The 23,638-nt window shown below is 41.7% G+C and overlaps 1 protein-coding gene across 2 annotated transcripts in view; it reads left to right on the top strand.

Moving 5' to 3' along the window:
• Nucleotides 1-23,638, top strand: part of LOC126199383 (transmembrane protein 131) — a 385,780-nt gene that overhangs the window by 95,626 nt on the left and 266,516 nt on the right. For both annotated transcript variants that reach the window (XM_049936301.1, XM_049936300.1), the window contains exons 6-7: nt 21,899-22,012; nt 22,096-22,218. In XM_049936301.1, the coding sequence (XP_049792258.1) occupies nt 21,899-22,012; nt 22,096-22,218 (237 nt within the window). The remainder of the gene's footprint in view (nt 1-21,898; nt 22,013-22,095; nt 22,219-23,638) is intronic.

Genomic DNA, 23,638 nt, shown 5'->3' with positions numbered 1-23,638 from the left:
GAGGATAATTATAGTCAGTGAAGGCTTCAGTGAGACTCATGGTATATTTCGAGAGGGACTGCTCATCACCGCAGATGCGACAACCACAGGTGGCTAAGCTGTACTGGAGGGACTTCTTGGGTGGAATGGGTGGCAGCTGTCGATGTGGACGTATTGCTGGTGGTTAGTAGGTTTGATGTGGATGGAGATACTGATGTAGGCATCTTTGAGGTGGAGGTCAGCATCTAGGAAGGTGGCTTGTTGGGTTGAATATGACCAGGTGAAGCAAATGGGTGAGAAGTTGTTGATGTTCTGGAGGAATGTGGTTAGGGTGTCCTCACCTTCAATCCAGATACCAAAAGTGTCATCAGTGAGTCTGAACCAGGTGAGGGGTTTAGGATTCTGCGTGTTTAGGAAGGATTTCTCTAGGTGGCCCATGAATAAGTTGGTGTAGGATGGTACCATGTGGGTGCCCATAGCCATACCCCAGATTTGTTTGTAGGTAATGCCTTCAAAGGAGAAGTAATTGTGGGTGAGTATATAGTTGGTCATGGCAACTAGGAAGGAGGTTGTTTGGAATCCATCGGGCATTGGAAAAGGTAGTGTTCAATAGTTGTAAGGCCATGGGCATTAGGAATGTTAGTGTACAGGCAGGTGGCACCAATAGTGACGAGCAGGGCACTGTGTGGTAAAGGGACAGGAACTGTGGAGTGTTGATCAAGGGAATGGTTTGTATCTTTAATATAGGAGGGTAGGTTCCAGGTATTAGGTTGAAGGTGTTGGTCTACGAGAGCTGAGATTCTCTCAGTGGGGGCACAGTAACTGGCCACAATGGAGCATCCTGGGTGGTTAAGTTTATGGACTTTAGGAAGCATGTAGAAGGTTGTAGTGCGGGGAGTGGTCCTCTCTATTTCTCTCCTTTTCCGCTACTTCCCCCACCCTCTCCCCTGCCTGTCGCCCACCCTGCAGCACTTCACTGTCCGGTATCCCCACCATACTGTCCCTACCCCTCCCCACCCCAGCATCCTCCTCCCCCCCACCCAGTCGCCACTCCCATCATGCACTGCTGCTGATGATCACAGTGTGGTTTCAGTTCCCTGAGACTGCAGTCGTGTGTGAGTTGCATTTGCATGAGAGAGAGAGAGAGAGAGAGAGAGAGAGTGTGTGTGTGTGTGTGTGTGTGTGTGTGTGTGTTTTGTTGAAAAGGCCTTTGGCTGAAAGGTTTAAGTGTGAAAATATTTTGTTGTGCCTACCTGCGACTCAGCATCTCTGCTATATGGTGAGTAGCAACTTTCTTTTTCATAATATTTTTATGTTCTGTGCCATTTGAACTGTTGAAATGTGATAACAACCCATTACAGGTTCATATTTTGTCTTCCTCATACTCTTACCAGTTTCACTTGTTTCTCTAATCCATTTTTCACTATATTTTTTCACATCCTCTTGAAGGTAGTTCTGCGTATGTTTAATTCAGCATATTGTATAGTATTATATCATCATTTTTAAAAATATTGTATATTCTTAATTAGTTGCCTCATCCGTTTGAGATTTTCTTTTCATTTGGCTTCTTTGCAACTACACCATTATCTTTTGCCTAGGTACCTTTGTTAAATGATTGTAACTTTTTTCTCTCTCTGTATTACCTTCACTTTCTCGTGTGATGAACTTGTTGCTTTATTTAGTCAGGCAGATCTCTTTATTACTAAACAATATTTTCATGATCTGGACTCAGGGTCAGGACACGGTGTTCTCAATCCTTTAAATTATCTCAAAACCCTCTCTTCGATCCACTTCACTTGGTCCTTCTCGATCCAGTGTACCACCTTCCTGCACACTGACCACCTCCTCTCTGAGGGTTCCATCCATACCTCTTTCAACATTAAACCCACCAACCACCAACATCCTCCTGCAGGTCCAGGGGTTAGAATAGGCCCGAGGTATTCCTGCCTGTTGCAAGAGGCGACTAAAAGGAGTCTCACACATTTCCGTCTTTATGTGATGGTCCCCTGTAGGGTTTGACCTCAATTTTTCAAAATTTTCCTTAAGAGCGAGCCAATTGGGGAAGGGCGCCTTACATGGTGCATAGTGTCCATCGTGCACTGAGACCTCTCACATCCTTTGTTGCATGGATCTGCACTTTTGCTCATTCTCCAGCTGTTGGGGGAGGTCACCCTCCTGGGTGTGTTTTCCTCCATCCTCTGTGCAGTATCCTTTTCTGCACTGTCACCGATAATGGACTTCTTAGCTCGTTTGCGCCTGATATCCAACACTGTAGGGTCATTCCATGTCAAGTCACCCAGGCCTTGACACCAACCATGTCAGATTTTGATGAAACTTGGTACAATTACTTCTTTTATCATCCTGAAAGCACTTGTAAAATTTTTTTGCTCTATCTCTTATAGTTTTTTTTATAAATTTTTAAAGTTTTTAGATTTGGCGTTGTTTCAGCAGTCGGAAACTGTAACTTAAACGTGTCCTCACAACTAAAAAAAATTGTATATTAAAGAATACTCAAGATATCAGTACGAAATTTTGGAATAAGTTTGTGTATTATATCTAAATGTTAAAAAAAAAAATTACCAAAAAGATATATTAAATTCTTCCAAATGAAAAAAAAATTTCAAGTTTTTTATTTTTATTTTAGCTAACGGATGTTTAGTTTTACAAAAACTGCAATATCTAGAGTCTCAGACCTGATAGAAAGCTCAAATTTGTTTTAAAATACTCTTAATTGTATAGGCTATTAGATAAAAGAAAAATTATGTTGGCTTTTTAACCTGTTTAATAGTTATCTAATTTTTAAAATAATAATAATTATATTTTAAAAAGAAAAAATACCAAGTGACTTAGACACCGAAAATAAGTTTTTGTCTTCTTGGAGTAACAATGTACACTTGGATTTTGTATTGTTACTCCTGTGTTTTGAAGTGTTAAATAGTGCTTGGATAGTATTTTATTAAGTTTATTCGAACTCTCATTAAGTACTGTTACTTAGTTTACAGAGATTCTTTTCCAATATCCTATAAAAGTAACCAGAACAGTAATCAGACCAAAAGTGAAATCAGTATGTCAGATATTCAAACCTGTAGTGTAGGGTTATTTAAAAAAATGTGACTGTTTCCAAACAACCTACACACCTTCAAAAAAGTTACAACCGGTATCAGAATTGAGTGAGGAAGAAAAAGATTTGATCCACTTACGATCTGGAATTAATCTGTGTGAATTTAAGAATATATGTTCACACCACAGCTACTACTTTTTAAATGTTTTTGAAAAGTATCAAACAACATGTGTAGACCCACTAAAAAAAACACAAAAAGCCCATCAAAAAATCGTTGAGAAGTGTAGGCTTGGATCTTTCTAAACAATTACTGACAAAAAATATTAGCATCAAACCTGGACAAAAGCTTTGCTCAACATGCCGTAACTTTTGTGAGGAAAAATTTAAGAGTTGAAGTCAATGAAAGTGAAACAGATGATGAAGTCATGGTTGAATTAGAATCATTGGAATCCAGAAATGAATCCCTCGTACAAACAAACATTGCTCTTGATTATTTAGGTTTAACACCGATAAAGCTTCATGGCTTGTCAGAACAAAGTAAAGGGTCTTATTTTAAAAGGAAGGTTAGCAGTATTGAAAAGACTGCAAAAAAGGCAGTTTCAAAAGCATTAAAATATGATGCACCAAGTTCTGATGATGACGAAGAAGATAAAAGTGTGGTTGAGAAAGCAAAGGATTTTGATGTAATGATTTCTCTTATGAAAGAGAAGATTTCATCTGTTGGGAGGTCTAGAAAAATCCAGATTCTGACCTTGGCTCCAGATTCTTGGACTCGAAATAAAGTGATGAAAGAATTTAATGTAAGTGAGTACATGGTGCGACAAGCTAGAAACCTAAAATCTGAAAAGGGTATTTTGGAAACTCCTGGTCCAAAAAAAGGTAAAACTCTTTCTGAAAATACAGTAAGACTTGTAACAGATTTTTATGAAAAGGATGAAAGTTCCAGAGTGCAACCTGGAACAAAAGACAAAGTAAGTGTTCAAAAAAATGTGTACATGCAAAAAAGACTCATTTTGTGTAACTTGAGAGAACTCTATTATTCTTTCAAATGGGAGAATCCCGAGGTAGAAGTAGGATTTTCAAAATTTTGTTTCTTGAGACCTAAATGGTGTATCCTTGCTGGTGCTGCAGGCACACACACTGTATGTGTATGCAGTATCCACCAGAATGTTAAACTATTACTGGATGCTGTGAAAATTGAAGAATCTTATAAAGACCTAATTAAGATGCTTGTGTGCAACACGGAAAACCAAAACTGCATGCTACATCATTGCGACAGCTGTCCTGCAAATACTGCACTAACTGAGTACTTAACTGAAAAACTAAGTGAAGATTATGATTTAGAAGAAGAAATTGTAATCAGTCAGTGGGTTAACACAGACAGGGCAGAAATGATCAAACAGTCTATCAGTGTTGAAGACTACATTTCTTCATTGGTTAGCTCATTGGAAAAGCTCACCCCGCACTCGTTTATAGCAAAATCCCAATCAGCAGCCTTTAAAAGATTGAAAGAAGACCCACCACCCAAAACAGCAATTATTGTGATGGATTTCAGTGAAAATTATTCCTTTGTTATACAAAATGAGATCCAAAGTTACCACTGGAATAGAGGTGGTTGTACTCTACACCCAGTTGGAGTTTTTCTAAGAAATGAGGAAAACAATGTTTTTGTTTCCAACCACTGTTTTATTAGTGATGACCAAGAACATGACACTGGATTTGTTAACTTTGTACAAAAAGAAATTACAAAGTGGCTGTCATTACATCATACTGACATTGACTCAGTTCACTATTTTACAGATGGTTGTGCTGGGCAGTACAAAAATAGAAACAGTTTTAAAAATTTGACTGAACACTTGAGAGACTTTAATTTGAAGGCCCAACACTCTTTTTTTGCAACAAGTCATTGGAAGTCAATTTGTGATGGCCTAGGAGGAACTATTAAAAGAATTTTATGGAAAGCCAGTCTACAGCTTTCAGACATAGAACAAATAATGACAGCAATTGATGTGTATAAGTTTTGTGAAAAAAATATTGAGAACATTCATTTTCACTTTATTGACAAAAAAGAAGCTGATTTGCTACGGTAAAAACTAGAAAAACGTTTTTCAGCAACCCGAACCATTCCTGGAACTAGAAGTTTTCATAACTTCAAACCACTTCCAACAAACAACCTTGAAATTAGAAGGACTACAGATAGTGTAAAACCCTCCTTAGTCTTTTCTTTCCATTCTTCTTCTGATTGGGTTCGTGTTGAACCATCCATAAATTGCTATGTGGCTGCAAATTATGATGGTAACTGGTACTTTGGACTGGTAAAAACAATATTCAATGATGAAGAAGATGCAGAAATTCTATTTCTACATCCTTCAGGACCCGCTGCATCATTTTATTGGCCTGAAAGAGAAGATTCCTGCATAGTGCCTTTGGAGCACATAGTCTGTGTAGTAGACGCACCTCAATCAAGCGGCACTGGGAGAATGTATTACTTCAAAAAAGACTGTATCAAAAGAACTGAAAGCTCTTGGATGAAGTGGAAAAACAGTTTGAATCAGCATTAATGTTTATTAAAAAGACAAAATTACTCAAAAAATTAAATGTTTCAAGCAATCAGTTGGGTTATACATAAGTGTTGTAAGTAAACTATCTTCGTACATAATTCTAATGTAATCTACTATAATTAATAAACATGTTAAAAAGCCATCATTATTTTTGTTTTATCAAGTAGCCTATATGTTTAAGAGTAAATTAAAACAAATTTGAGCATTCTATCAGGTCTGAGACTCTAGATATTGCAATTCTTATAAAACAAAACATCCGTTAAAAAAAAAGAAAAAAAATACATATATATTTTTTTTCATAGAAAATATTAATATATTTTAATAGCATCATTTTTATCTTCAAATACGTATAATAAATAAACTTGCTGCAAAAATTCATGATGTTATCTAAAAGAGTTTTTAAGATAAGCAAATTTAAAGTTTTGAATACAAATTAAATTGACCATTTCCGAAGGTTCAGAAAACGCAAAACATAAAAACTTTAAAAATTTATAAAAAAAACTGTAAGAGATACAGCAAAAAAAATTGCAGGTGTTGTCAGGATGGTATTAGAACCATTTGAGCCAAATTTCATGAAAATCTAAGGAGGTGGGTGTAAAATTTATTTTTTATTGGGTGATTTGATATGGAATGACCCTGTAGCTAGTCCGTTGTGGTGGGGCCACCATGTACCCTGTTGGTTGTAGCCCCCTGAACACCCAGGGATCGCTCTGCTGATGGCTGCGTAGTTAACTCTCCCACATGTGCCGAGGAGTAGATGCCCGTCACCCTGGAGCATCATGACTTCCAGCAATGGCCATCCTGTCAGGTGGCCTTTGCTGCGGCTGGGTGATGCCCGTGGGGAGGGTCCCTGGTCGGTGTGGGTGGCATCAGGGTGGATGACACACCATGAAGCGTAGTACGTCATCTCTTGCTGGTGGTCAAAGACCAGCAGTCTCTAAGCAATCAAAGTCTAACTTAAATGCTAAGAAATACAACACCAAATCGTCCACCCCCCCAACCCCTGGCCACCCCATGGGAAGAACGCCAGGCAGAGGATGGCAGCAAAGCTTATTCACCCCAGTACCTCGTATGAACGAGAGTTGATGGGGAATCTTTCTTGCATAAAAAGTTATCGGTTTACTTGGCGCGTCAAATTTGGAAAAAATCCCGAGCTTTCGATGGCTACCTCCATCATCTTCATCAGGGGTAAAACTGACTGTTGTGGACCAGTGAGGCTTCTGCTTTTACAAGCAGTGGACGGCTTCTCATTGGCTGAATGATGTCACGGTGAAAACGGTGCGTACGGAGGTGGCGGCCTCTATGTCCATAGATTATGTTTGCGCACTTTATCCAGCGTTGCTTGCAGCGCCATACATCACAACAGGCAGAGAACTACGATGAATGTAAGAAGTCTCCCTCTGCACTCTTTCTTTATCAACTGAACTGCACACTTCCATGCATTGCTGAGTGCATATCCGGAGTCTCTGTTGAAATTATTTTCAAATAGTATAATTTCAACTGCTTCCCCGATGACAGAGTCCCGATATTCTGAAGTGTGAGCAAGTATTCTTGTTTCATCGAATAAAATCTTATGTTTATTTAACAAACTGTGCTCAGCCACTGCTGATTTTTCTAGATACCTGCATTTCAGGTGACGCTGATGTTCCACACAGTGATCAGCAACAGTTCTTATAGACTGGCCCACATAATGTTTGCCACACTCGCAAGGAGTGCTGTAAATTCCCGGTACTCTCAGGCGAGATTATCTTTTACGGGTCGCAACATTTCCTTAATCTTCCTGGCTGTCTGGAAGACTGGTCTGATTCTCTGCTGGCTCAGGAATCTACCGATCTTGCTTGTCGTTGCACTGCAGAATGGTAGCCGTGCAATGTGTTGGTCCTCTTGATCTGTTCGAGCAGTGTCCTTCTGATATCACGATCAGAATATCCATTTTTTCTGAATACCGTCGTCAGATGGTTAACCTTTAAGCCGAGATGATCCTTGTCCGAAATAGTCCTTGCTCTGTGTACCAAGGTATTCAGCATAGCTCTCTTTTTCTGAGCTGAGTGGTGAAAGCCACATGCATTTAGATATAAATCTGTATGTGTCGATTTTCTGCACACAGAATGTCCGAGACGTCCATCTGATTTCGCTCCATCTGCACATCTAAGAAAGGGTAACTTCGCATCCTTATCCACCTCCACTGTAAATCTTATGTTCTGGTGTATACCATTCAAATGATCAACAAACTGCTGCAGTGACTCACTGCCATGTGGCCAGATTAAAAATGTATCCTCAACATACCTGAAGAAGCATGATGGACGTAAGGGAGCACTGTTCAACACTCGTTCTTCGAAATCCTCCATGAAAAAGTTAGCTATAGCTTGTGACAGTGGCGAACCTATGGCTGTTCCATCAGTCATTTCATAATATTTTCCACAATACAAAAAATAGGTGGTCGTCAAAATGTGTCAAAATAACTTAAGTATTTGAGGAGAGAAATGAGCAGCCAAAAGAATGTATCTTCCACTGGTACCTTTGTAAACAAAGAGACCACATCTAGGCTGATTACGATGTCATTCGGACCTATCCTCATCTGCTTTATGGTGTCAACAAACATTTTTGAGTTATTAATATGATGGCTACAGTGTCTGACTATAGGTGCTAATAATTTGTTTAAGTATTTTTCTGACCGATATGTAGCAGTCATGCGATCATCAGGGAGAGGATACATCATACGAGGTATAAACTGGGTGCCAATGCTTGCTCCTTACATAGTTGCCATCTGTTTTTGTCTGCAGTTTTGTCACCTTGGAACTGGGAATGGATAGACATGACCTTGGCTGCACATCAGCGAGCTAATTTAAGCAAGACTACAGCAAAACAGGCTGATAAATTTATGCGCCTTAACTGTGGAAAAGGAATTTCTGGGTTCATCGATGTACGTCGCACTGTTATCAACTTCTCTGACAAGGAAATTGATGACGCCATCATCTCGGTTCTCAGTAAGGGACTGAACTTCTCTCCAGCTTACAAAAGCTACCAGTGGCTGAGATTATCAGTGGAGTAGAACAGGTGGCTCATCACCTTCCTGAAGAGGCAGCAGATGAGGTAAGGCTTGCCACTAGTTGGATTTTAGCAACAGCCAAGCCTCCTAAGTCCAATGTAAGCAGAGTGGAGAAACTGGCATTGAAATCGTTGGGAAGGATGAAGAGTTAGTTGTGCTACTATCCGACAAAGGGTATGCCACAGTTATCCTCAATGCTACCGATTATCATAAGAAAGTGGCCCTATTATTTCAAGATACCATGTACTGGATTCATAAACGGGATCCCACAGCAGCACTTAGAAGGAAGACAGGGGAGCTACTGAAGAACTCTGGCCTCCCAGAAGAACTAGTCAAGAACCTACGACCAAGGTCACTTAGGTTATAAGGTCTACCCAAGGTCCATAAGGATGGGGTCCCATTGAGACCTATTGTTAGTGCTATTGGGTCTCCTACATATCGGTTGGCAAAATACTTAACCAAATTATTAGCTCCTGTAGTCAGACACTGTAGCCATCATATTAATAACTCTTTGTTTTTTGACATCATAAAGCAGATGAGGATAGGTCCAAATGACATCATTATCAGCCTAGGTGTGGTCTCTTTGTTTACAAAGTTACCGGTGGAAGATATGTTAAAACTGTTGGCTGCTCATTTCTCTCCTGAAATACTTAAGTTATTCCGACACACTTTGATGACCACCTATTTTTTGTATGGTGGAAAATAATATAAAATGACTGACGGAACAGTCATGGGTTCGCCACTGTCACAAGCCCTAGCTAACTTTTTCATGGAGGATTTTGAAGGACGAGCGTTGAACAGTGCTCCCTTACGTCCAACCTGCTTCTTCAGGTATGTTGACGATACATTTTTAATCTGGCCATATGGCAATGAGACACTGCAGCAGTTCATTGATCATTTGAATAGTATACACCAGAACATAAGATTTACAGTGGAGGTGGAGAAGGATGGGGAGTTACCCTCCTTAGATGTGCTGGTGGGAGCGAAAATCAGATGGACGTCTCGGACATTCTGTGTACAGAAAACCGATGCATACAGATTTATATCTAAACACATAGTTTTCACCACCCAGCTCAGAAGAGAGCTATGCTGAATACCTTGGTACACAGAGCAAGGACTATTTTGGACAAGGATCATCTTGGCTCGTAGATTAACCATCTGATGACGGTATTCAGAAAAAATGGATATTCTGATCGTGATATCAGATCTACCCTGGCGAAGAAACCTAGGAAGGACGCTCTTCGAACAGATCAAGAGGACCAACAAATCGCGTGGCTGCCATTCTGTGATGCAACGACAAGCAAGATCGGTAGAGTCCTGAGCCAGCAGGAAGTCAGACCAGTCTTCCAGACACCAAGAAAGATTAAGGAAATGTTGCGACCCGTGAAAGATAATCTCGGCCTGAGAGTACTGGGAATTTACAGCATTTCTTGTGAGTGTGGCAAAAATTATGTGGGCCAATCTATAAGAACTGTTGCTGATCGCTGTGTGGAACATCAGCGTCACCTGAGATGCAGGTATCTAGAAAAATCAGCAGTGGCTGAGCACAGTTTGTTAAATAAACATAAGATTTTATTAAATGAAACAAGGATACTTGCTCAGGCTTCAGACTATTGGGACTCTGTCATCAGGGAAGCAGTTGAAATTAGACTATGAAAATAATTTCAACAGAGACTCCGGATATGCACTCAGCAATGCATGGAAGCGTTCAGTTGATAAAGAAAGGGCGCAGAGCTTGACTTCTTACATTCCTCGCAGTTCTCTGCCTGTTGTGATGGATGGCGCTGCAAGCAACGCTGGATAAAGCGCGCAAACAAAATCTATGGACAGAGAGGCCGCCACCTCCGTACGCGCCGTTTTCACTGTGACGTCATTCAGCCAATGGGAAGCCATCCACTGCTTATAAAAGCAGAAGCCTCGCCGGTCCATGACAGCCAGTTTTACCCCTGACGAAGATGACAGAGGTAGTCATTGAAAGCTCGGGATTTTATCCAAATTTGACGCAGCAAGTAAACCGAGAACATTTTATTCAAGGACTCCATCGTGAAAGGCTTCGTAGGGAATCTTTCTTGTCAGTAAAACCTCAGGTTTTTGTGAAGCATTTAGAGGACAAGTTTGGGGAGGTGGAGGGCTTATCCAAAATGTGGTCAGGGCTAGTCTTGTTCAAAACAGCATCCTCTGCTCAGTCACGGGCACTACTCGCCTGTGACAAGCTGGGGGATGTTTCTGTTTCCATCATGTCCCATAAGAGCTTAAACATGGTCCAGGGTATCAAATATCACAGGGACCTTCTTTTGCAGTCTGACGATTAGCTGCACGCCAATTTAGCGGCAAGGAGTCCATTTCGTCTGGTGCATCCATTGCGGTCCGAGGGATAATCAGGTTTTTACACCGGTGCCTTCATTACCCGAGAATGTCAAGCTGATGGTCTACCACTGTGACGTAAAGCCATATATCCCTCCCTTGATGCAGTGCATTAAGTGCTGGAAGTTCTCCCATATGTCTTCCCACTGTAGTTCCAGCATCTCCTGTTGGGATTGTGGAGGTCCTTCACATCCCAATACTCCTTGTGCCCCACCTCCCATTTGTGTCAACTGCGGAGAGCACCTGTTACCCTGCTCGCCAGACTGCAGGATTCTCCAGAAAGAAGGAAAAATAATGGAATACGAGACCTTGGACTGACTGACTTGCACTGAGGCTAAGAGAAAATATGAGAGGATACATTCTGTGCATATGACGTCAACCTACGCCACCGCTACAACAGTTCTACCATCTTCCGTTCTGCTGTGTATAGTTGGCTCTTAGAGCCGTCAGGCTCCACCTGCCCCCTTGATCATGGTGGGGGGCATTTCCCTCCTTCCTGTTGCTCCTGCACAACCTACTTCAGGAGCAACAGACCCCCCACCCCCCCGTCCTTCCCTCTACCCCACCCAACCATCGGGGATGTCAGTCCCCACTTCTCAGCTGAAGAAGCATAAGTCTCCTTTGACTCCTCTCACCAGGAAGGGATTCCTTGGGTCACTCCCTTCCCAGGTTTCTACGAGTGGCAAAGCTGACATCCGCCAGTGGATGAAACAACCACAGGTAGCTGGTCTTAGGGCTTCATGACCCTCCTCAGTCCCTGAGACTGAATCAGTGAAGCCCTCCCAGCCAGACAAACCTAAGGAGCAGTGAGAGAAACCTAAAAAGTAAAAAACCTCCAAGAACCAAGGCACTGCAATGCCACCTACACCACCAGTACCTACAAGCTCTGTGTCTGAGGATGAGGTGGAGATTATGGTGTCCACTGAGGACCTAGACTCCGCTGGGCCCTCAGACACAATGGATGTCGATTGCACAGGATCAATCTGGTGGCAGCAGGCGACCCTGAGGCATAGACTGCCTCATTGAGTGTTTCATGCCTTCCCAGTCTCACGATCACGTAATCCTCCAGTGGAATTGCAGCAGTTTTTTCCACCACCTGGCTGAGCTATGGCAACTGTTAAGCTTTACAGCTGCTTTCTGCATTACCCTCCAGGAAACCTGGTTCCCGGCAATGCGGCCCCTGCCCTCCGTCACTATAAGGGATATTACAGGAACCGTATCGACTATAATAGTGTGTCAGGTGGACTTTGAGTCTATGTCCTGAACTCAGTATGTAGTGAACCTTTGCCTCTTCAAACCCCTCTTGAAGATGTGGTTGTCACGATAAGGACGACGCAGGAAATAACTGTCTGCGGTGTATATCTTCCTCCAGATGTTGCAGTACCCCTGAACGTATTGGCTGCACTGATCGATCAACTCCTTAAACGTTTCCTCCTTTTGGGAGATTTTAACCTGCATAACCCCTTGTGGAGTGGCGCCATGATTACTGGCCAAGGTAGGGAGGTTGAAAATTTACTATCACAACTCGACCTCTGCCTCTTAAATAGAGGTGCCCCCACACATTTCAGTGTGGCACATGGCACATATTTGGCCATTGATCTCTCAGTTTGTAGCCCTGCCTTCTCCCATCTATATCCGCTGGAGAGCACATGACGACCTGTATGGTAGTGACCCCATCTTCCTGTCACTCCCCTGGCGTCATGGCCACGGACGCCTACCCAGATGAGCTTTAAACAAGGCAGAATGTGAAGTCTTCACCTCCGCTGTCACCGCTGAATCTCCCCCACATGGTGCCATTGATGTTGTTGATGAGCAGGTCACTACAGCGATTGTTTCTGCAGTGGAAAACGTGATCCCTTGTTCTTTAGGGTGCCCCCAGCGAAAGACAATCCCTTGGTGGTTGCTGTAAGTCACTGAGCTCTACAGCGACATAAGTGGCACCCTTCCCTAGAGCACCCAGTAGCCTTTTAAGCGGCTCTGTGCCCTTGTTCATCAGCTTATAAAATGACTGAAACAGGAGTGTTGGGAGATGTACTTGTCAACCATTCCAAGTCTGGACGTAGATCAGATGTCTTTTTGGATACGAGACCCCAACAGATGTCCCTGGCATTAACATCAATGGTGTGTTATCTACTGACGCAAACGTGATTGCCATGCACTTTGCTGAGCACTATGCTTGAGCCTCTGCATTGAACTACCCCCCAGCCTTTCGACCCCTCAGACGGCAGATGGAAGGGAAAGTCCTCTTGTTCACTACATGCCACAGTGTACCCTATAACACCCCATTTACAGAGTGGGAGCTTTTCAGCGCCCTTGCACATTGTCCCGACATAGCTCTTGGACCGAATCGGATCCACAGTCGGATGATTAAATGTCTCTCATCTGACTATGAGCGACATATCCTCGTCATCTTTAACCAGGTGTGGTGCGATAGCGTCTTACCATTGCAATGGCAGGAGAGCACCATCATTCTGGTGCTCAAACCAGGTAAAAACCCGCTTGATGTGGGTAGCTACCTGGAATGTATGGTGTGTCGGCAGTTGGATTGGATCCTGGAGTCATGTGGCCTACTGGCTCCATGTCAGGGTGGCTTCTGCCAGGGTCACTCTACCATTGATAATCATGTGTCCCTCGAGTCTGCCATCCAAACAGCCTTTTCCAGATGCCAACATCTGGTTGCCGTCATTTTTGGCTTACGTAAAGCATACAAAATGACCTGGCGACATCATATCCTTGCCACATTGTATGAGTGGGGTCTCTGGGCCCGCTCCCGATTTTTATCCAAAACTTCCTGTCGCTCCATACTTTCCGTGTCCAAGTCGGTGCCTCCCATAGCTCGCCTCATATTCAGAAGAAGGGTTCCACAGTGCTCTGTATTGAGTATCTCTCTATTTTTAGTGGCTATTAACAGTCTAGCAGCAGCTATAGGGCTGTCGGTCTCACCTTCTCTGTATGCGGATGACTTCTGTATTTCGTACTGCTCCTTCTGTACTGGTGTTGCTGAGCGGAGTCTACAGGGAGCCATTCACAAGGTGCAATCATGGGCTCTAGCACACGGCTTCCAGTTATCAGCCACGAAGTCATGTGTCATGCATTTCTGTCGTCGTCGTACCATTCATCCAGATTCAGAACTTTACCTTAAAGATGGTCCACTCACTGTGTGGAGACATATTGATTCTTAGGACTGGTTTTGGATGCCTGATTGACCCTGCCTCACCTTCGTCAGCTTAAGCGGGAGTGCTGGCAGCACCTCAATGCCCTTCGCTGCCTGAACAACACCAACTGGGGTGCAGATCGCTCTATTCCGCTGCAGCTATACAGAGCCCTTGTTCAATCCCGCCTTGACTATGGGAGTCTGGTTTACAGTTTGGTGACGCCTCAGCGTTGTGTTTACTTGACCCAGTGCACCACTGTGGCATTCGCCTAGCAAGTGGAGCTTTTAGAACAAGTCTGGTGATCAGTGTCCTGGTGGAGGCCTGAGTCCCTCCATTGAAGGTTAGACATGCACAACTGCTCACCAGTTACGTTGCACACAATCGTAGTTCTGCATATCTGAATTACCGTCTCCTTTTCCCAACCACGGCGGTTCATCTCCTGCATTGGCGGCCCTGGTCAGGGCTTAGGATTGCAGTTCGCATCCGGTCCCTTCTGTCTGAATTGGAGCCCTTCCCATTACCACCTCTCCTCGAGGTCCATTCACGTACACCTCCATGGTGTACACCTAGGCTGCAGATTCTTCTGGACCTTTCACATGGCCGTAAGAACTCCGTTAACCCTGAGTCTCTCCGCTATCACTTCCACTCGATTCTCAACATGTACCAGGGCCACGAAGTGGTTTACACCGACGGCTCGATGGCTGATGCTCATGTCGGCTTCGCGTATGTCCATGGAGGACATATTGAACAGCATTCCTTGCCAGATGGCTGCAGTGTTTTCACTGCAGAGCTGGCGGCCATATCTCGTGCTCTTGATCATGTCCGCTTATGCCCTGGTGAGTCATTTCTCCTATGTACTGACTCCTTGAGCAGCGTACAAGCTATCGACAAGTGCTACCCTTTCCATCCTTTGGTAGCATCCATTCAGGAGCCCATCTATGCCCTGGAACGGTCCTGGTGTTCAGTGGTGTTTGTGTGGACCCCAGGACACGTCGGAATCCCAGACAATGAACTTGCCAACAGGCTGGCCAAACAGCCTAGTGGAAATCACTTCTGGTGATGGGTATCTCCGAATCTGACCTGCGTTTGTCTTACGCCGCAGGATTTTTCGGCTTTGGGAGAGATGGAATCACGTAACAGTATGCACAACAAACTGTGAATAATTAAGGAGACTACAAATATGTGGAAGCCTTCCATGCGGTCCTCTCGCTGGGAATCAGTTGTCCTGTGCTGGCTCCGCATTGGCCATACGTGGCTAACGCATGGTTACCTCCTCTGTCATGAGGACCCACCTTGGTGTCGCTGTGGCTCACACATGATGGTCATCCACCTCTTGCTGGACTGCCCACTTTTAGCCGCTCTGTGGCAGACTTTAAACGTTCCCAGCACTCTACCTTCGATGTTGTGTGACAATGCCTCAACAGCACCTTTAGTTTTACGTTTTATTCGTGAGGGTGGGTTTTATCGTTTGATCTAAGTTTTAGCGCATGTCCTTTGTCCCTCTGTGCCCTTCACCCTAGTGCTTTTAGGGTGGAGGTTTTAATGTGTTGCAGAGTGGCTGGCTTCTCCTTTTTATTCTCATGGTCAGCCATTCATGGTAGTCTGTCCTCTTGTTTTGATCTCTTCTACGTGTTTCTTGTGTCTCTCTGTGGTTTTCTTGGCCTATTTTGTCCATTTTAGTATCTGTTGCCCTTATATCATTCTTGTGGTTTTTTCCTTTCTTCCAGCTGTATTTTGTATGTCTCGATTATTTTACTCTCACCGTTGTGTAATTATTTTAATCGGAACGAGGGATCGATGACCTTGCAGTTTGGTCTCTCCCCCCTCTTTTAAACCAACCAGCCAACCACTAACAGTATTTGCATTTTGACAGTTGCCCTCCCTTCCACACCAAAAAAATCCACCTCCTACAGCCTAGTCATCCGGGGATGGCATATCCACAGTGAAGGCAGCTCCCTTGCTCAGTATGCTGAAGGTCTTACAAAGGCCTTCACAGAGAGGCACTATTCCCCAGACATAGTCACAAAATGGATTTCCCGTGCTATGTCCCCACATACCCCACATACTCCCACCACCCCCCAAGAATCAGCTGTAAAGGAGCACCCTCCTCATCACTCAATACCACCCCTGACTGGAACAGCTGAAGTGCATCCTTGATCAGGAGTTTGATTATCTGTCATCATGCCCTGATATGAGGGACGTCCTACACAAGATCCTTCACACCCCTCCCAAAGTGGTGTTCTGATGCCCACCCAACCTCCACAACATTTTGTTCTATCCTATGCCACTCCTAATCCCGCCCCCTCGGCGCAGGGATCATATTCCTGTGGAAGACCCACATACAAGACCTGCCAATCCACCCATCACTTCCTGTTCTAGTCCTTTAACAGGCTTGTCCTGTCCCATCAGAGGCAGGGTCATCTGTGAAAGCAGCCATGTTGTGCACCAGCTCTGTTGCAATCGTTGCTCACCCTTTTATGTTGGCATGACTACCAACGAACTATCCAATGGGATGAATGGCCAGTGCCAAACTGTGGCCCAGGGCCAAAGTGGACAATCCTGTTACACAGCTGTGCAGCTGAATGTAACATGCTTGATTTCAGTGGTTGCTTCATAACATGGGCCATCTGGATCGTCTCCCCCTCCACCAGCTTTTCTGAAATGTGCAGGCATGAGTTGTTTTTACAATGCATTCTCCACTTCTGAAATCATCCCAGCCTCAACCTACAGTAACCAACTGTATCCACACACTCCACCCAACAGTTTCCCAACTAATGTCCCCTCAGCCTCATTGTGTACTGCTCTCTGCACACACTAATCTTTCCCCATCTCTGCTCCTCTCGATGCTGCAGCAGGTAGCATTGTCTCCACCTCTGTTCTCTGCTTACTTTGCCAGGCAGCACTGTTTCCTCTTCCCCCACCTGTACCCTACTATCCCTCTCCTCACCCCCCTCCACTAGAGATTGTCGCTCTCATTTGACGCACTAGGTCTGACCTGAGCAGCGAAAGATAGCAGTCATATGTCTGTGGAGTGTGTTTGCTTGTGTGAATGCGTGTTTGTTCTATCTTTTCTGATGAAGGCTTTGGCTGAAAGTTTAATGTGTAACAGTTTTTTCCTTGTGCCTGTCTGCAACTCAAATGTCATATTTCTGGTGGATAGGAATCTACCCCTTCCATAATTGTTAATAATATTAACAATTTTATACTATACTTTTCATAATATTATTGTGCAAAGTATAGATTGCAACTCACCATAAAGATGGCACTTTGAATTGCAAAGGATGTAATGAAAACACTATTACACACTGAGCTTTCAGTCAAAGCCTTTTTCAGAAAAGAAAGGAAAACACACACACACATTTACACAAGAAGGCAAACCTCACACACACACACACACACACACACACACACACACACACACACACACAAAATGGCTGTCTCTAGCCATTGTACTCAGACTTCATTGTTAAATAAATTCTTATAATGTATGCACCTGATTTCCTGTCATGAGTTTCTTTCTTTCTAGCTTACAATCTATTTTTAATCTGCATCTTACTAGAATGGAACAGTGAGTATGTTCTACCATTTGGATTCATAGATTTTGAGATATCTGTTGAGTGAATTTCAACCAGATTTGCACCAACAGCCCTTGAGGAGTAAGGCAGTGATTCAAGCTGTGTTAATAATCAGAGAAATATGTATATCAATGCTACAGCTACCACAGCTACCATTAGAGTTTATCAGGATAGTGAGAAATTTATAATTGGAGGGAGAAATCATGGAAGGGATTAAATGTCATGAAAATTGTTACCAAACCGAGATGGATTATCAGATCTCCGAACTGAGAAAAATTAATAATGTGTTAGTGGGACACATTTGAATTACCTTTGTTTTGCTGAATATGCTCTTCACATTGCCTGGAGTGCAGTTAAACTTCAACAACTAATGCAAGAACTTGATGCAGTGTACAAATTAACAATTAAGTTATAGAACTGGTTGGTGAAATCTAGTATTTAAAAGTGTCATAGACAATAAAAGTGGACAGGAGAGAGCTAGATGGGGTATGCTAGAGCTCTCAAAACTGATCTTCCAGTGTGCCTTAAACAGAAAGATTATCACACTGTGAATCACCACTTTTGTGTGAGTAAGACATGGACTTCAAATGTGAAGAGCATTCAGACAAGGAATGGAGTGACAGGGAAATGAACAAATTGATGAGGAAACATGATGAAACAGAAGATGTGATTAGGCCTATAATGAAAATGAAACGGTATGAGTGTGGGGCATGTACCCAAGAGATTGGATGTTGGATGGACCAAGCAAGTTTTTACTTGATTTCAAGAGATAAGAAAAAACTGGCATGGTGTCACAATGGAGAATGATGTAATAAATCATACAGAAGCAACATGGATGTATATAGCTGCAGATCTTAATGCGTGGTAAAGGGTAGAGGAGGCATTTTTATCTGGCAGTTGAAATCAAATGGTTTGTGAGTTGGACATATCGTCAGACACTTCTCTCATAAATAAATTTAAAGGCAGGTTGTTATCCGTAGGCACCTCTCTCATAAATAAATTTAAAGGCAAGATGTTAGGTGAGAACCAAGATGATGCACAAGTAAAGTGTGCTTTAAGAACAATACCAGAACATAATTCAGAAGTTATTGGGAGATCAAAAGAATTGCAAATAGTCAAGTGAAATGGTTGATTTGACAAGGTATAACTTATAAGAAAATAAATCAGTGAATGAATGTATTATGGTTATGAAAGGCTCATAATCACTGGGGATGAAAATTGTACATTCTTTCAGAACTGGGGATTCATCCATTTGGGATGTGCAGGAGTTAATTCGGAAGTCACTAGTTAGAAAAGGAGGAAATACTATATTTTGATTGCTCCTTGGTCTCAAGCCAAAAATAGAGTTGCGTAGAAGTAATGTCTCTTTCAAGAAAGGAAAGCACAGTGACTGTAAAAACTATTGTGGCATCAGGGTTCTAAACACTTGCTACAAACAGTATTCAAACATAATCAATAACCATGTGAAGAATACCTCAGAAGCTGTTATTTCTGAGGAACAAAATGGATTTAGATCATATTGATCACACACAGACAATGTATTTATAATTAAGAACATTATAGAAAAATATAAGAGAGTTTAAGATAGACACTCATATCTCCTTTATCAACTTTGAGAAGGCTTTTGTCTGTGTAAGCCATGATAACCTGTGGAATATTGTGTCAGAATGTGGATTTCCTTATCACCTAGTAGAGATAGTGAAAACTCTTTACAAAATTACCTGTATTGCAATGAACACAGTTAAGAATCAGTTAAAAGAAATATGAGGGTTGGGTAAAAAGTAGTGGGACTCTGTTTATGAAGAGTGTGCATGTAATGGCATGTGTATTGTCTGTAGTTTATATAACAGAAGATAAGTTGAAATAGTGCAGTGATTGGTGGTTGCTGTGTTTGAGTCAGTTGCAATGTGTACTGTCTGAAAGAGTAGGAGGCAGGGCAGATGCCCTGACAGTATATTTTGGAAACACAAACAATGTGCGTGCATCAAGATTGAACTGGCACTTGGTCAGTATGGACAACAGTGTTTTCAGGGACTGCGTGCGGTGTGTGGTGATCCAAAATTGCCATATTGTGTGGTGGCAAGATGAATATGTCACTGAAGATTTGTGCCATTCAGGAAGACCCACTATGGACAACATGACAATTGAGCTCCTTGCCTCACTGCTAGACATGTATCACCGAAGGACTACAAATTGAGTTAGCTGCAGAGTTAGGTGTATGCCACAAAACAGTGCTCCACATTTTGCTCGATGTTCTTGGATTTCTCAAAATGGCAGCACAATAGGTACCATGTGCAATGACCGAGGTGCAACAGTGGCATCGTTACGCACTTGCAGAGGAATTGCTTAATTACTACCACAGAAAGAGTGGAGCTTCCTTGGAAGGATTGTCACTATGGACGAAACCTGGGCTCAGTCGTACGAACCACTATTATAGTGGCAATCCAATGAATGGAAATGCCCTGGTTCTCCTCGCCCACACTGATAAGAAAGCAACAGCACCTTCTGGCACTGCATCCCATCATCCTTCATGTTACAGTGGTGTGCTACACAACTAGTACTTGGCTATGGATTAGTTGCAATGACAGAACCCTCAGCAGATTGTCTATCAGAACCCTTAGCAAACTGTCCTTGTGTGGACCAGATGTGTCTTTGTTACTACCAACTATAAAGTACAGTCTTTTTTATTGTACAGTATTTACTGATATACTACCATCAGCTACAGCTAAAAACGATGTGGAACCAACAGTGAAATGGTGGGAAATTATGTTAACAGCTTAATTTCTCCTTTTCAAGAGTGTATGAAATTGACAGATGACTAATGCGGGTTGTGCTTATCTGTTTATATAAAATTGATTTTACTTTTAGCTCTTAGGCATAAGTAAACCCCAATATCATAATTGCTCCATTTAAAGTTCTGTCTGCCACTGCAGCTCTGGTGATAGAGAGAGCTCATCTTGCTCTATAAGTGCCCTTCAGATTGCACTTTAAGTGTACACTGCAAAGAAAGAGGTGCAAATTACCTGGAAGATCTTCTCTTTTCACTCCAACAAGGAACGAAAGATATTATTGCTGGACACAAAGATGCAGGGCAATTCAAGTAAATGGGGAAACTGACATTCCAAGCAAGGTGTCTGATGAGAAGAGCTTGTGGGAACGTGCATTTTCGTATGTGTGTGTGAGGATGAATGTTACAAGTGAGTTGAGGAAATAGTGGTTAGTAGTGACCAGTAAGAAGTTATGAATGGTTAACTCAGCTAGTTGCTACAGAGGAAAAAAGAAAAGATCTCTTAACATATAGAATAATTCTTGTAATATTGTTTATTTTTATGTTTGATCATTCAAAGAGCAAAAGCCATTAGTCTTATGAAGTTTTGTTTCCCATAGATCAGAAGATAAATAACATATTGTTAGTTGGAGAACAAAATTATATGGGAGGAAGCAACTACACCCTGAAATTGAATATGTATTGATTCTCATTAAATTAACTTCAAAATGCAGATTGTCAGTAACCTTTACTTGTAGCTTGCTAAGCATTATAATTTCTTAAAAAATGCACCAGTTATTTTTGTACTAATTCTTTTTCTACAAATAACAAAAATTGCACTATGTAGAAAAATAAGAGGGGAAAGATTTTTTACTAAACAATGGAAATTTTTTTGGAAGTTCATAATTTATCCAAAAACTGGGAAAAACTAATGGATTATTCGGGTACGTTATTTTATACCTATTGTAATATTCACTGCTTCTGAACTTATGTAAAATAATCTTTCAAATTGTGTTCATAAATCATGCTAGCTTTTTGTACATTTGTATGTTTTTCAAAATTTGTTGACCTTGTTATGTCTTGAAACAAATAAGTTTCCACTGTCACTTTCTTACACTTTCCTCTTTTTATTCTCAAAAACAAAATGTGTGGTACATTAACCTTAATTTCTTTAGTGTTGCTCCAGACTCAGTCACAATTTTAACCTGATTATGCATTGTTATGTATACCTTGCTTACTCATGATATTGGTAGAAAATAATATTTGCATATGGTTATTGATTACTTAATGCCCCTTGCTCTAAATGATTATAAAAAATGAAACATCTAATAGTACTTACAGCCTTGTAGAAAAGCTTCCCACAATGTGCTTTGATCTATGTTTTCAGGTTATCCCACCAATGGGAAACACAAGCTTTAATGTTGTATTCTTAGGCCGTGAAGAAGGAGAAATTGAAAGCAATTTATTTATTCACACATCAGAAGGCAGCTTTAAGTACCAGGTGAAAAACTTAGCTATATGAAAATCACATTTAGGAAAGTGTATTAAATCCTGCTGTGATAACATGCTTTTATTTCATTGTAGGTGAAGGGGGCTAGCATAAGCAGTCCATACAGGCTAAGGCCATTAGTGGGTGTAAAAATTCCTGCAAATGCTACTTACTCACCCCTTATTTATATGCATAATCCACACAGTACACCACTACAGGTAATTCCAGAATATTTTACGTGGTTAGCTTTAAACAGTGCCCAATATTATTGTGCTAATTCTGCATGCCACGTAACATAATATATTCAACAACTGACCATTCTTGAAAGCTAACTGTGTTGGCTTTTGTGCAATATATGTATGTTAAAAAGTAGTGGTACTGAGTTTTAAAGAAATATTTGGGAAATTCTTTTGAATAGATAGATTTTAGACTGGTTCTGTACATCATTTTTGTATTGTAACTAATGTTTTAAATGTGAAAACCATTGAAATGTTGTATTTTTGTCAATATTTGCGCGTCCGTAAACAGACATAGCTGCTTTCTGAACTGCTCACCTGACTCGCTGTCGCACTGTATTTTGTGCAAGTATTAGAGGAAGTGACTTGACTGTGATGCCAAGATATAATTTCTAGCTTGCAGCAAAACATACTGTTCTCTGATTCTATAGCATTTACATTCATTTCACCCCAGTAAAAGCTCGCAAGATTACTTAAATAGTCGTATTGCAAATCAATAACAGACTTAACTTCGTTTTGTTGTGTCATATGTCAAAATAATCAGTAGCAAAGGTGTTGTTTTCTCAAAATTCCAGGTTCTGTTATGGTATTCTTCGTTCATCTTCTATGCTGTCTGGTGTTTCAAGCAACTGTACGTCAATTTTCAATGTACTTCCATGTCGCTGTGGAAGTTTTGTTGTAGTATGTGTTGTCTTAAGTCAACTTGAAAATTTATTTTGTCCCATTGCACTTTTGAGCTCATCTGTATGATAAGTTTCACCATGTTTTATTCATTTCAGTCGTCCAGTGTAAGTTGAGCTCTGCATCACTAGGATTACTTTCTTCAAGAAAGCTAAGTTGTAGTGTTTCTTCTGGTTAGTCATCCTACATGCTGAATGTAGTGAAATGAACAAGTAATTCTTTTTATGGATGAAGGCAGCTACTAGTGAAGAGTTTGAACTACTAAGGGCGTATTTCAGAGGACTGCGGCTTTCTATAGGCGTGAGTGCCTACCATCACAACAGTAATTTCTGTAAACACTGTGATGAAGATTCATTGCATTTCAATAAGTTTTGTGGGTATTTATGATGTGTGATGTGTAGCAGGTATGCATGACATATTTTAATAACCTTACTGAAGGAGAAAGTTGAACTGGTCACCACCACAGATCGTATAAGGTATCAGCTAGTTAGAAGTTGGTTGTGAGAGCATCACAATGGAGAACACAAAGTGGAGGTTATGAAACATTATGCACACCGAGGTGCAAGTCAGATTCAGTGAAGTGCTTGAAAATAACTATGATGCCTGTGGAAAGATTTTAAAACTTACTAGAGCGATACAACTACTAAGAGAACAATTTTTTAAAATTCGTACTTTTTAAAACATGAAAATGTTCATAAATCATGTCTGATGCGTGAGGTTA

Source organism: Schistocerca nitens, chromosome 8, assembly GCF_023898315.1.
Source record: "Schistocerca nitens isolate TAMUIC-IGC-003100 chromosome 8, iqSchNite1.1, whole genome shotgun sequence".
Lineage (NCBI taxonomy): Eukaryota > Metazoa > Arthropoda > Insecta > Orthoptera > Acrididae > Schistocerca > Schistocerca nitens.
Note: the sequence above shows the minus strand (reverse complement) of the source record. Positions and strands in the feature narration are given on the sequence as shown.